The sequence below is a fragment of the Filicampus tigris genome, chromosome 8, assembly GCF_054856515.1.
Source record: "Filicampus tigris isolate MCC_2025a chromosome 8, RoL_Ftig_1.0, whole genome shotgun sequence".
Classification (NCBI taxonomy): Eukaryota; Metazoa; Chordata; class Actinopteri; order Syngnathiformes; family Syngnathidae; genus Filicampus; species Filicampus tigris.
In genome coordinates this window covers 5,712,228-5,726,645 of record NC_141224.1, presented here as the reverse complement: position 1 = coordinate 5,726,645, position 14,418 = coordinate 5,712,228, and the positions used below count along the sequence as shown (strand labels likewise).

The 14,418-nt window shown below is 48.4% G+C and overlaps 1 protein-coding gene across 2 annotated transcripts in view; it reads right to left on the bottom strand.

Moving 5' to 3' along the window:
- Window positions 1-1,087: 1,087 nt before the first annotated feature.
- The window catches only part of grin2db (glutamate receptor, ionotropic, N-methyl D-aspartate 2D, b), a 72,481-nt gene continuing 59,150 nt past the window's right edge, over window positions 1,088-14,418 (bottom strand). For both annotated transcript variants that reach the window (XM_086037037.1, XM_086037038.1), the window contains exons 15-16: window positions 10,208-10,443; window positions 1,088-9,573 (exon numbers count right to left, since the gene is read on the bottom strand). In XM_086037037.1, coding sequence (XP_085893163.1) covers window positions 6,382-9,573; window positions 10,208-10,443 — 3,428 coding nt within the window. In that variant the 3' untranslated portion in view covers window positions 1,088-6,381. The remainder of the gene's footprint in view (window positions 9,574-10,207; window positions 10,444-14,418) is intronic.

The window sequence follows — 14,418 nt, the reverse complement described above, 5'->3', positions numbered from 1 at the left end:
AATGTCTGTAACTCAATCTTATTAGAGCGTGAAGCCATTAGTGGGCGTACAGTCAGAGGCATCACAATGCAATTAGCCATTAGCCCAATATAGTGACAAAACGTTTGTAATTAGCAAATCACAGAAGCGCGAGATTGGGGGCGGTGGGTAGAGCGTTGCGCAATAGCCTCGCCTGTCAAGTGTCTATAGGGGTTCACGTGTCAGGTGCTTTTTTTTGGTGTTGTTTCACAGTTGGCCGTCTCGTTTTGTGAAGTTGAATAAGCAAAAAGCCCACGTGTTGATCACAGGGCTGACGTTGGCTGAAGAATCTGAGGCAGAGTGCTTGAAAGTGAAGGAAGTGGACTGGTTTTGGTCAAATTGCATCAAATCAAAGCGAGGCAGACAGGAGATGAGAGGCCCCCCTAAAACCAAGCCCATCAATCCTGCTGTTTGCGATTGATTACTATGATTGTGTCTGCGGGATCCAAGATTTGGACTTGGTGAAAAAAAAAAAAAAAAATGGACCTCACAAGGTGAGTGAAATGTCAGGTTTTTGGCCACACCAGGAAATTAAAAAAGTGCACAGAAACGCACGCACACACAAGAACACAAAAAGCAAAGCCGAAGTCAACCCAAACATTTTATTTTTCAAGAATATGTTATATGCAGGCCCACGAGTTGAAAGAGGACATTCTGATTAATATTGTCTGTATGGACTATAACAAAATCCACCCGTTTTTAGCCATCCCTGGGGGCGGCCATTTTGTCACTTCTGTCGACTGAAAATGACATCCCAGTTGCTCAAGGCTCAGATAATGACCAATCACAGCTCACCTGTTTTCTAAAGCTGAGCCCCGAGCAACTGTGATGTCATTTTCAGTCGACAGAATTGACAAAATGGCCGCCCCCTGAGATGGCTAAAAATGGATGGATTTGCCGCTTAACTGACTCAATATTCATCAGAATGCCTTATTTCAGCCTTCATAGAACATATTCTTGAAAAAAATATGTTTGGGTTACCCCCCCCCCCCTCTTTAAGCTCACTCAACCACTCCCAATTGCATTCTTGACACACGAATGGAAGGAATCACAGCACCACAGCAAATAATTAAAGAGAATCATATTTTATGAAGCAATTCTCAAGAAGTAAGTGCAGCACTGACCCTCCAGCCCCACCCCGGAAAGACAATGTCAAATAAACTAACACATTTGAATCAGGGCACAGACCGGACCAGTCTGGGCTCGGAGCAACATCATCACTCTACTAGAAACCTGCCTTAGCAACCCGTGAGTAGGCCTTTAAGTGTTAGAGAGGTTACTAGAGCAGAACTTTGTACATTGCTGAAAACACATACACACACGCTGGTTTCTGTGGGTAAATGCACCGGGAAAGAAAATGGCCAAACCATGTCACACCCTGGACCTGCTGAGCACTACCAGTGGCACTCCTATTTTTTTTTTTTTTTTTTTTTTTTTTTCCTTGATATAATTCACGGCCAATTCAGCCAATGAGGACCCTGTTTGAATTCCGGAGCACCGCTCGTATCGCTTCCCAGGTCGCGGGCCGAAAAGATTGTAGATGAGGTGGGTGAGGGCTGCGCCGAGGATCGCTTTCAAAGTCGGGCAGGTTGACAGGCCCAATGCGCCAGTCTGGACTGGACGGCGCAAACGACGGTAAATCTGATAAATCAGCGCAAATTAGGATGACGGGCTCAAAATCAAAAGAGGGGCGAGTCAGTCAAGGAATCCAAATTGAAGAGGACGTGCCTAAGCAGAAAGTGACTGATGGTGACAGGCAGGACGGTGCGAAGCCGAACAGACTGCAAAACACAGGCGGCAGGCAGCGCAGAACAAGCGGAACAGATGTCGTTCATCCTCGGGAGACCCGAAAGAGAAAAAGAAAAAAAAATCTCCAAAGCGAATGCACCGGGACGTCGTCTCAGCTGACTGCGATGCAAGTTTATTGCCTCCTAAATGATGAAAGCCACGTGTGCGGGCGCCATCAGACCAGAGGAGGTGACGCTTTAGACGGCGGCTCGGCGATGAGGATCATCGGCTGAGTGCGGTCTGCGTTGTGTGTTAAATATGCATGCTGGGGGCAAAAGCGTTTGTATGCATTTCGCATAGCAACCGAGGGGCGGGGGCGGCTGGGGGGGGGACACGCGACGGAAGCATGCCGCAGAAGGCTTTTGACACAAGATTGAAGCACATGCGTGAAACCTCTCAACACACACTGCCGCGCTGACTGACTTTCGACGATATGAAACGATGAGAATGAAAAAAAAACGTCGATCGTCGCCGCCAGTCCGGTCCAGGCCGGTATTAGCCGAGACAACCGAGCCAGCATCGGCTTTTACGGTTCTTTTCACCTCCCGCCCAGGACTGAGCCCAGCAAAGCACGGCGGATCTTTGATCAGCGCTTTTATAGGGGGGGGGGGGGGGGGGTAAGTAAAGGACTGGATGCTATATTACCCAGCAGGCACCAGGTGGTGGCGGTGCAGAGGACACCATGGCAACGCCATGAAAACGCCATGGCAACAACCATAGCAACCGCGGCCTCGTTCGCTCGCTGGTGGTGTGGTTACAGCCCAGACTTGCAACAGTGACGTGGTCGTCAGATGCACACTTTCAGGTCACATCGTGAATCGTAACAAGGTTCAAAGGTTATTCCGTAATAGCAATGAATTGATCAGCATCATCATCATCATCATCATCATCATCGTCGTCAACAATCAGTCAAAAGGAGCAAGAACACAGTATCTACTGGTCTCTGTTTTTGCTAAGTGAGAGATGGAGGTTATCGGGAAAGGCAAGTTGCTAGTGTCAGCTGATGGTCTGCGTAACAAAAAAGAGATGCGCTCGCTTTCTCTGCCGGAACCCGAACGAGTGGAGAATGTCCATGGTTTGCTAATAAAACAGGAGGCGAGATTGCAAAAGAGACCACAGACTGTGCCAAGGAACATAGCGGTGTGTGTGTGTGTGTGTGTGTGTGCGTGTGTATTGGGGGGCAGGATCAAGTGACAGAAAGTAATTGTAGGTAGTACGAGAGGAGCGACAGACCAATAGCTGTGGTAGATACAGATGAGTAGCGAGTTTAGACTTTTACTTGTCTTTTTTGTCACAGGCACTAATGTCTTCACAGTCATATAGGAGGAATCAAAATTCAAAAATGATTTCAGTTTCTAGTTTTGCTACAAAGCTAAAACATTTAAAACTATTTCATCTAACACTTCCTCCAAATATACCAAACTTAACTAATATATATACCTGTGTATGTATATATATATATATATATATGTATATATTTATTTGTACATATATATTTCTCGATAAATGATAGAATTCAAATGATCTGAATACAATAAAATATCTCAAGTTAAATCACAGTATAACATGGTACATTCTCAAAAAACAGTATATTTTAATATATTCCTTTTTTTTTTCCCTCAGCATAAAAGAATAATAATAATAATTTAAAAAAAAAAAAAAAAGAAAAAAAAAAGCAAAATATTTTAAGAGACACTTCTGTTCATGCAGTCACAGACTTAAGAATTAGCGCCTCAATTTTGAAATCAATACCGCTCAATGTCATAGCAGGTTTAAGCCCTGTTGTTGGTTGTGTGAATATGAGAATGAGACTGCTACACAGCCAAAGTGTTGCTGTGGTTACCGATGGTGGGATGAAGCGTAAAGCGGGCTCAGAACCACGTCGAAAAGGCGCCTTCCTTTGCTCCTAATCGAACAACACAACACTCCCACCGCAAAACCTGTGAGATTTAATTCAGTTCGACATGCACTGATTCGAGGGTGTGTCGGGTGTCTTTTTAAAGGGGTGGGAATGGCAAAAGGAGAGCTTCGTTATGGTCACAGATTAACATTTTTTTTTTTTTTTTTTTCCCTTGAAATTGCCCCACGCAGACGTAGAAAAAAAAAAAAAAGCAATCCATGTGCAGATAAAAGATAGCTTGCCCTCAGTGAAAGGCAAAGAAGTTCACGGGGGGAAGCGAGAAGGTCGACTAAGCCTTCGATCTGTGACGACATGCACAAATATAACGCACAGTCCCTCATACGGCAAGTCAACCCCCCGCCCCCTAGCCATTATCAACAGCATCCAAAAAGCTACAAAGTCTAAAAGTAGATGTCCTTTTTTTTTTTTTTTTTTTTTTTTTTGGTTTTTGTTTTTTTGTTGCTACATCGTGACAAAGCTACATTCAACTACAGTAGAAGAAGAGCTGGGCTGTGGCTGGTCTTAGTGTGAGAGATTAGGCAAACACCTTGGCCTGATGAAAATGGAATCCGTCAACTGCGATGCTGGCGACGCCGGCGCCGTTGACACGGCGGATGGCTTCAGGGGGCGGCTCACAAAGAAACACAAAGCATTTCCGAGGCGTACCGCTCAGTCGCGGCCACGCGCCGTCGCTCGCCTCTCGGTAGGGTTCAAAATCAACGCCCGGGCAAAATTGGACTACGCCCGTCGAAAGCGAATCACAGACTCGGAACGTCTGAGCCCGGCTGATAAAAATATTCCGTTTGAAATCCCATGTTTCGGCCGCGGCATCCCTGTCACATTTGAAGGCGGGAATATTGCTCAGTCATACAGTCTTACATAACGAGAGTTATTAGCGACCGTATTCGGTGACGAGTCAGCCACTGGATGTGTGCCTCAAACCGTTCACAGTATATCTTTCAGCCTAATTTCGCAAACAGAAGCTGAAATCCAAGATCATTACTCAACAAAATCCGTAGGCTATAATTGAATCCTTTGTCATAATAAATTGCCCTCGGTGAAAACAGCTGATTCTTCACGTGCCAGCAAATAACATGACCTGTGGATTGTGCACGTACAACTGTTGCACATATGCCTGAAAAATACAATGAATAATTGTGCTTAATGTAAACCATCTCCAAAATCTGGCTGGATAACAGAGAGCTACTGCTTTTTCTTCTTTTTTTTTTTTTTTTTTTTTTAAAACGACTGCATTGCACTTTCCTGTTCTCCGTCTTGCCAATGGCCACCTTTGTAAAAACAATAAGCAGCGGCACACCTCCAGCTGTCTATTATGTAAATTCAGATATTAAACACAGCATAATTCCACAATTGTCTCCAAAGCTTACTTGAATATTATGCAGCCATCTAGTGCCAATTACAAATACTGCACCAATCATCCCCCTTGATCCGATTATAGGATGGTGTGTTGTGGAAAAATAACGTCGCACTTTCACTGTGAGAATGATGTGAAAACTAATCTCACTTAAAAGCCTTAGTGGGGATATTTGGCACAACAATTGAATCATTCCCACTTCCAACACGAGCCACATCCAGCCTCCTCTTTCTCAAAATACTAACCAAGTGAGAGAAATATAGTCGTAACAGAAAACAGGTTGGAGATAAAAGACAGTGTAAAGGGGGGGGAGGGGAAACCCAGTAGAAAGAAAGAAAATTAATATGCTACATGTCTTTTTTTTTGTTTTGTTTTTCTTTCCCTTTTAAATATTTTTTGTTCAAATACTCTCATACTGTGGGTTCCAGTTCCAGTTGGGCCCAAACCTCCGACACAGAGGAATGGATCCCGTACAGTCCGACTGGTTTCTAATAAAACATGACATCACATAGAGGAGGTGGTTAGGGGTAGAGCTAGATGGGTCTGATGGTGTTGCAAGGTCAAAGAGTACAGAACTAGTATTGTCCTCACTGCTTAGTCAAAGGCTCACAGAGTGCATGAGAGAGGTGACTGAATTGCTTTTCGACCGATTTACAAAAAGCAAAGAAGAGGGGCCCGTCTTGTCACCGTCGAGGAGCAGTCCGCCATTCGTGTTGGAAAAAAAAAAAAAAAAAAAAAAACGCCAGAAGGGAGAGCGCGTGTCCCTTTTTGCTGTTCTCAAAGCCAGAGGGAGGGAGACGTTTTGAGCATACGACACATTCTGCGAGCGTGTGCGTGCTCGTGCGCGCGTGTACAAATATGACATCATTACTCACGGGTTGGAGACTTCGACTTATCCATAGCTGTGACCCGGTGAGGGGAGGAGAACCGAGGATGACATCACAAAGCTCAACTCTGAGCGAAGGAGAAGTCCCGGAACTGCTGACCCCGGTGATGCGGCCTCGACTTCGCTCTCGCCTTCGCGGGGGCCATCCGAGGGGGTGTAGCTTAACCTGGTGTGGCGTCTCACCGTTGCCCTTACTAGAACGTGTACAAGGGAGCGGGTGGCGGCGGTGTCGCTCTGATGCGGAGCAACGACAGCATCGGGACCGCTGTCCGCATGTGTTCCCGCTGTGGTGGCCGCCAACTGATTACCAATGGTTACCAAGGCAGCCATGTCTCTGGATCCGGCTACCATGGCGCCGTGGCGATCGATAACAGAGGTGCTCGCTGCTACGTCTCCCTCTCTCCTCTCCGCCTGTCATACCTCGCTCTCCAGACTGGAGAAGTGAGCTGACCCTCGACGCGAGCACAGACTCTTGGCTTTAAGTGGCAGGTGAGGTGAGTAGAACCTTCGCGGCTGTGGCACAGAACGGAGTCTCTGGTACTGGAGTTTGGCACTGGCCGAAGACTGAATCTGGCTCGGGCCAGCCATCCCCACCCCCGTGGGAGGTGAGACCGAAGATGAGGAGGGCGGAGGCGGGATTGGCATCGGGAGGGTAGTGGGAGACAGAGATGGCTGCTGAGGCGGTGACGGTGGAGGTTGAGGTGCTAGGTCAGTGGGCTGTGTGCTGAGGTTAGATTGGCTGCCTGATTTGGCCTGACCGGGATCTGATTTTGGAGGAAGGGGTTTGGGCCGGGAGCCCCCGCTGAAACTGTGGCAGTGGGGGAGAAGCTCTTCCTGGCTATGCGACAGCGAGGTGGGTGGTCTTTTGGAATGGGAGGCGTGCGAGCGGCTGTGTGGATGCGGGTATGGATGGGGATGCGGGTAAAGGCTACAAGAACACATGGTGGCCCGTCGAGCTTCCTCCCCTCTGTCCCTTGCTTGCCTCTTACTTTTCCTACCTCCAGACTTCCACTTTTTCTCTCCCTTAATAGGGATCTTGTCCATAGACCAGTATCTCCTTGGCGGAGGGAACGCTGAGGGGGGCGGTGGCCACTGTGAGCCCAGTCCCCCACTGCCTCCCCCTGATTCCCAACCGACACCTGCCCCCGAACTCCAGAAATCCGTACCAATCCATCCCTCTGCCCGGGTTCCAAGCAACGAATCATCCCGACTGTTGATACTACCTCCTCTCTCTCTCGAGGGGTAGGTGCCAAAGAACCACCCTCCGCCACCTATGCCCCCTATCCCGGAGCTGTTCCCCCCACCTCCCTCCCAGTACCTTTCAAAACGTCCAAACTCCCCTGACGAACCTTCATCTGAGTAACTGTCGTCTGCCCTTCTTTCTATCCTATCCCTTTCTGTTTCAGACACCGCTCCCCTACCTGCCCTCCTTCCCCTCTCGCCCACCCGTTCCCTGACTCTTTCCCTATCGTCCTCTTCCTCATCGTCGTCATCGTCGTCATCATCATCGGAGTCCCACTCATGCAAGGAAAGCCCCTCCGTGGCCTGTGCTTTTTCCTTTTCATACGGCATCAACAAAGGACGCCTCTCTCCTCCCCTACCGCTATCATCCCTATCCATGCCTCCACTTCTTCGCCGCTTGCCGGATGGGAGGAAGGGGTGCAGGGATGTGGGGGGAGTATTTGAGTCATCCCCCCTCCCATTCACCCAAAATTTGACTGATGCAGGGAGCTTGGTCAGGTTGGGGTAGCGCTTACTGGGGGTGCGGTGTCTGGAATGAGCATGCGATGATTTGGAATGCCTTTCTCGACTTCTCCCAGTGTCCTCCCCTTCCCTGTCATTGCCCTCCTCGCCTCCATCTCGCCCCGCTCTCTCCCGCTCTCCTTCCCACGAATCGCGCCGCTTCTCTCCAAACGTATTGCGATACTGGGCAGAAAAGGAAGAGTAGTCCTGTATTCCCGCTTCCCTCTCTCCTTCCACATCTCCTTCCCTCTCTGGCTCTATATCGCCGTCTTCTGGCTCCGACCTTTTACCCCCAGTGGGTTTCTTCCTTTTCTTTGTCTTGAGTGCCTTTTTCTTCTTCTTTTTCACTTTCCGTCTTTTCCTTTCCCGCTCGCGTTCCCTCTCCCTTTCCTCCCTTTTCTTTCTCTTTTTGTTCTTTTTCTTTTTCTTCTTCTCCTTCTCTTTCCTTCTCTTCTTCTCACGTTTTTGCCTCTCAGCATCTCCCCCGGCTCCACTCTTTTCTCTCTCACTCCAGCTTGCCCACCACTCTTGAAGTTGAGACAGTTGGCTGCCCCCTCTCTCTCGTTCACGTTCTCTGTCGCCCCAGGATGTGCGCGGTTTCCTGGGGGGTATAGGTGGAGGCAAGCGCCCGTGGCTCAAGGAACGAGGCCGAATGATTGAGCGTTCCCTCTCTCGGCCCCTCCCGAGGAGTAGGCTCGATTCTTCTGTCAGCTCCTCATCGTCGTCATCCTCCTCTTCATCAAGTCCCCCGGCCCTGTCCCGTGTGCTCCTGGAGGAGCTATAAGAGTATGTCGGGGAGGTGGAGCGAGAAGACGAGGCGGACGAGGACGTTGATGTTGACGACGTAGTCGACGAAGAGGATGAGGACGTATAGTGCAAGGATGCCGATGGTGAGGGAGGCGTGTAGGAGGGGCTGAGGGGTACTGGCACAGGAAGTGAGAGTGGGGGAGAAAGGGGGCGTGCCCTCCTTCCTCCTCCCTCCCTCACTCCATCTCGTGCCTCTACCCTCCGCCCCAGGGGCAGAATGTTCTCGTACAGCGGCCCTCCAGGTTCTTTGGGCTTCTTGGGCCTTCGCCTTCTCCAAAAGGATGAGGGGAGAGGGGGAGAGGGGTGTGGCAGTGGGGGTGTAGGAGGCAGAGGGGCTTGACTCTTGGGAGGCAGTCTGGGTGTTCCAAGAGGTTTGACAGCCACTTTCCCCTGACCTCCGCTGCCACCACCCACCACCCTCTTCCCTACCCCATGGTCCATGCCCTTCTCTGAGTAGAAGGCCACACTGGCTGGAGGGGGCTGGGGGTGGCCCCTTGGCATAGTCTTGGGGGTCTGGGACCCTGCCTGCTGCTCCATACAGGGCCCCAGTCCCTCAGGGTCAATGGGACCATAATATCTCTTATAACCATCAAGTCCCCCGCCTCCTCCAGCAGATGAAGCCCAGTTTGCCGGGACTTTCTGAGCGAAGGGTCCCATGTCAGGAAGTCCCCCCCTTACGGCCCTTGGGTTGCTGGCTGTTGCAGATTTGGGCAGTCTCCAGCGATCCACCACAGCCAGTCTGCGATCTGGCCGGGGCAGGAAGGTGGAGCAAGGGAGGGGTGCGCCAGCAATGGGGGTGCTGGAAGGACCCACTGCTGTTCCTGAATGCACCACGGTGGGAGGAGAGCCAGGTAGAGGCGTCTTGTAGACCGACTGCGGTTGCTGCTGCGGTGGTTGCTGCTGCTGCGCTATAGCAATAGCTGGGCTGGTCATTGACGTTGAGATAACGTGTGGTTGGGACGGGACGGCAACCATCGCTGTATGGTGATGAGAAGTCAATGATTTAGCACCCCCTGGTGCTGTTTCATCTTCAAAGCTACAGCAGCTATACATGCCCTGAGGAGAAGGGAATAAAAATATGAGATACAGTCACAAAATCCTAGGTCAATTTGCAGCATGAAAACCACATTACCATACGAGAGTGATAGACAGACACTCCAACAAAGGTTTCAGAAGATAGCTCGATCGCTATTAGACAAGCAACCCGTGCCATTCTGCTGTTTGGTTGTTGATTAACGATCATTCGTGTAAATACATAAACCGTAATTATTATAACTTGGTGAGGAACTATTTTCTTTGACGATATAATCACATGCATATGGTGCGAGACTGCTCCGTCAAGGTCACTGTCAAAGGAACAGGAGATCCAGGCTGTGAGCAGAATTGAATTTCAATTAATCTCTTCAATTGACTGAGTGCAATTGAATTGACCCCAGACCTCACACTTTCAAACGCTCGTACTCTGTTACAGATACAGGCAGGAGAAGACACACGTGTTTGCGTGGAATTATTCTGAAATATTTTTGCCCTATATTTGGTGTCCTGACATTGAGCGATAATTGAAGGGAGACATTGTCTTCACCGTCTTGATTCAGAGGCGAAGCGCCCGCACAGTAGGAGTGTAAAACTTTCAGAAAACCAATGCTAATTGCGAGTGCGCAAAAGCTCAACATACATTTGAAAGACTTACCCTGCTGATGGCTAGGAGGAAATCCAGTTTGCCTGAGCTGGTGGCCATGCAATGGCGCAACTTCCAATAGACCAAATGCTCCCAGGCAAACACCAGTAGGCTGAGGCCCATAGCCACCAGAAGCATGTAGAAGACCCCAGCCATGTTGTCAATATCTAGCTTACTGCTCATCACCTCAATTTTGTCATTATGGCAGATACCTGACAGCCAAAGGCGCTCCAGCATTTCAATTTCATCTGCAAAGGGCACAAGTGGGGGGCGGAGGGGGGAGAAAATGAAGATGAGAAGGGGAAATTGTTGACGTTGAGATCAACAGAGATAGGGACAGAGACAGATAGAGACAAAAGGGCTAAGACTAAGCAGTGTTTCTCAATCCTGGCTTAATGAGGTCAGGGGTCAATAATACAAAACAAGGTATGTCCCAAAAACATACACAAAGAGGAAGGTCACTCGGAGAGACTCCAAAACAATGAAGCGGCCGAGGAAGTTAAATGACACCGACAACCTAATCTCAACATGGTAAGCAAGAGTAAATGAAGAGAGGATGAGAAAGGGAGGCGAGGAGCCCCGCAAGTGATGGCCGGAGCGGCGAAACAAGCGTGGAATAGAAGGCGAGGTGTAATGAGAGAGACCCAAAGAATGTTTATTAAGGCGGCGAGCGAGCAGCATTCTTTCTCGGTCCACTCACACGTCAGGAGAAATGAGACAAACAGACACGGAGGACGAGAGGCTGAGATTGTGTCATAATGACAAACAGCGGGAACACTTCACAAGCCCGAAGGCGACGACGGCAAAAGCGAGAAGGGTGATGGCAAAGAAAGAGCAGATAGGGACTGACAGAAACAGGCAGAAGGGGAAGATCATAATCATTTAATTGTGGCGGTGGGATGGTCAGAATCGCCATCAAGGTGGTAAAGCTCTGAGGAATCCCAGATTCTCCATCCGATAACCTGCCGGCAATCAGGCAGGACCGCTTTACCTCAAACGCGCAATTTTCATTAATGAGCTCGGCGACCTAACAAATCTGAACTGAACTGCCAACCTACGATTGGCTGCCGGGGTTGCCGGCGTAGCCATAGTGATGGCGTAGCATATGATTCGCGATGGAAACAAAGAAGGCGTTCTGACCAACATGGCTCCGTAATGAGAGCTTTCTGTAGCACTAATGGCAGAGGCACTGCAAACAAAACAAAACAAAACAAAAAAAAGAAGAAGAAAAACACGTGTGAAGGTTGCGGTTGGTTGCACATTACAGGCCCCTTGCACAATTCCAAGCCAAATGGCCGAGTCATGCTGCTGCTTTGAACACTGCACTGCCCCGTGAAAAGCTTTCCAATGGCGCCATCATTATCTTCGCCTGCGTGGCCCGCATGAAGCGGGGCTCAGTCATCTGAGTGGTGTGGGCAAACACGTCTCCCGTAGAACATCATTAGCACGGCGACAGATGGACACACTGCAGCTCAATGGCAGGTAACAAGTCATCATTTCCGAGTCGCCTCATAAACACATTCTGTACATTCCAAAACGCAAACTTCTCATTGGAACCTCACACTTAAACCCTAAAAGAGAAATTGGTCTGCGCCCTTGGTTTTTTTCCAGACACGAACCCGCTGTGGAAAAACAGCACGTGCCTTTTGCAAAGGTTATATACTTAAATAGACAGCCTCACGTCCAACACCTCACAGAACCCCATCGGAATCCTTTCGCTAAGCTCTAATTCTCATCCCCCGGATTCCCGACTTCCAGCGATTCTCGTCTCGTGCGTCGTCGTCACTCTTTCTCCTCTTGCTTTGCCTGCTCATTGCCACCTTTGGACCTTCGTGATGGCAGTTGTCTGTGCCTTTCGGTAGCAGCCAACTCGGGTCTGCCAAATCTGACAGGTGTGTCAAATTCACACTCCACCTCTGTCGTTGTTGGCAGGCCAGGTCAGGTAGAGCTGGCACACTGCGCAAAGCTGGCTCGTAGCTCAAACCGACTCACAAAGGTGGATTCACAATGATTTAACATCTACATTTGTGGGGTAGCGCTAACCAGAAAGAAGAATGAATGAAAAAAGAGGCTTTCTCCTTAAGACCACTTTTGTCCTGCCTAGAGGACATCAAAGACTGGATGTCACCGAATTTCCTACATTTCAACGAAAAGAAAACAGAAGTGCTCGTCTCCATCCCACCCTGTTGACCCGGGCTTCATATCTAAAGCCAACAGTCTCAAACTTGGGTTTTAAAATGGACAGTGATCTTAAATCCGGCCAGCAAATCGGCGCTGTTGTAAAGTCGAGCTTCTTTCACCTTAGACAGCTGGCTAAGGTGAAACCCGTCCTTTCCCATCAGCACTTAGAAACAGTCATCCATGCCTTTGTTACATCTCGGCTAGATTACTGCAATGCACTTTATTTTGGAGTCAGCCAGTCCTCCCTCAAATGTCTCCAGTTGGTCCAAAATGCTGCTGCCCGCCTACTAACTGGAGCTCGGATGATCGAGCACATAACACCAATTCTGGCTTCCCTTCACTGGCTCCCAGTGCATTTCAGGGTCCAATTTAAGATTCTCCTATTTGTCTTTAAATCATTAAATGGCCTCACCCCGGCGTACCTCTCCGAGTTCCTCCACACCTTCCCGCAGCCTCAGGTCTGCGGACCAGGCGCTGCTCGAGGTGCCGAGGACCAAGCGGAGCCTCAGAGGGGATCGAGCCTTTTCTGCTGCTGGTCCTTCCCTCTGGAATGTCCTCCCATTGGTTGTTATGCAAGCCCCCTCACATGTCTGTCCATTTTTAAAACCCGGTTGAAGACACATTTCTTTTCTCTGGCTTTTGATCAGACCTGAAATTTTCGGCTCTTTTCCGGTGTCAATTGTATATGGTGTTTTATGTCAATGTATTGTTTTTATTTATTTATATTCATATTTTATATATTATTTATATCTATATTTATGAATACATGTATCACAGCCTTTTATTGCTTTTGTTCTATTTATTGTATTGTTTGTAAAGTGCTTTGTTACAGCTCTAGCTGTTATGAAATGCGCTATATAAATAAAATTGTATTGTATTGTATTGTGTATGAAATGTGCTAAATAAATGAAGCCGCCTTGCCTTGCCTAAGCAGGGGAGAACAGAAAAGGTTGCACTTGAGACCTGCGTGCTCTTTGACAACAGCGTACCACGGCGCTGCCCTTGTTCGCACCGGTGTTCCTAAATCAATTTTCTTGTAACTTGCAAGCGCATGCCAGCTGGAACTAATTATCATAAGTAAACACCCTCCTGTTCCCTACAAAAGGACAGAAGGGTCAAAGAGTCCGGTCTTGTTCAAATGACCCCGTCCGATCCCTCTGGGAGAGGCAAGGCTTAGGTTCTGGTTTGGAGGTTTAAACCCATCGTTTTTACGACCAAAGCGCATTGTTGTATTTTAGTTTTTATAAGCATGAATAAAGAATTGTCATTTCAATCCTAAAATACACAAGTTCATACATCCCGGCATACAGTTTATTGCACGGCCGGGTTCGCTCTTAAAAGTAAGCTGCCGAGAGTTCACAAAGAAAATATTGCTGAATGCCACAGTGTTACAGACAAACTGCTGGCGAATAGGCCCAATTATTTAGAAAGAAAATTGTTTTTGTGTGTCTCCACGCTTGCACACTTGGCTGCCATGCGCCAGATGCGGCATGTTGCCAAACATGTCCAGAGAGGCCGAGCTTCTCCGCAGATGTGCAGAAAACCGTGACCCAAACAATTGTGGGCTATAATCACAACATGTCAAATACCTTGATAGGAAGCTGCTGAAAAAAAAAAAAAAGCCAGCCAGCAAAAAAAAAAAAAAAAAAAAAAAAAGCTCTAACCTCAGTTTCCACAGCTTTTTAGTACTTACTTATTGAATAACATACACCGGGAATTAAAAAAAAAAAAAAAAAGTTTTGAAAAATGGAAATGGGGCTGACAAGAGTGCACAGTCTGCATTTCTATCGGGAAACGAGATGTAGTGAGATCAATAGACGGTGTGCACCAGAGGCAGCGATAGGGAGATGAAAAACACTCTTTGGGTTGACAAAGCAAAGCTCGGCTTGTAAAATGATAGAGCACCCGCAACGGCGATGATGTAACCCCGTGACATGTATTAGCCCAGCTGAAGGTGCGACACAAGAGTTGGGATGCAGCCTTTGAGGGTCCCTTTCCTCCACATCACAGCGAGGTAATCCGCTCTTTTAGTAATCCACTCC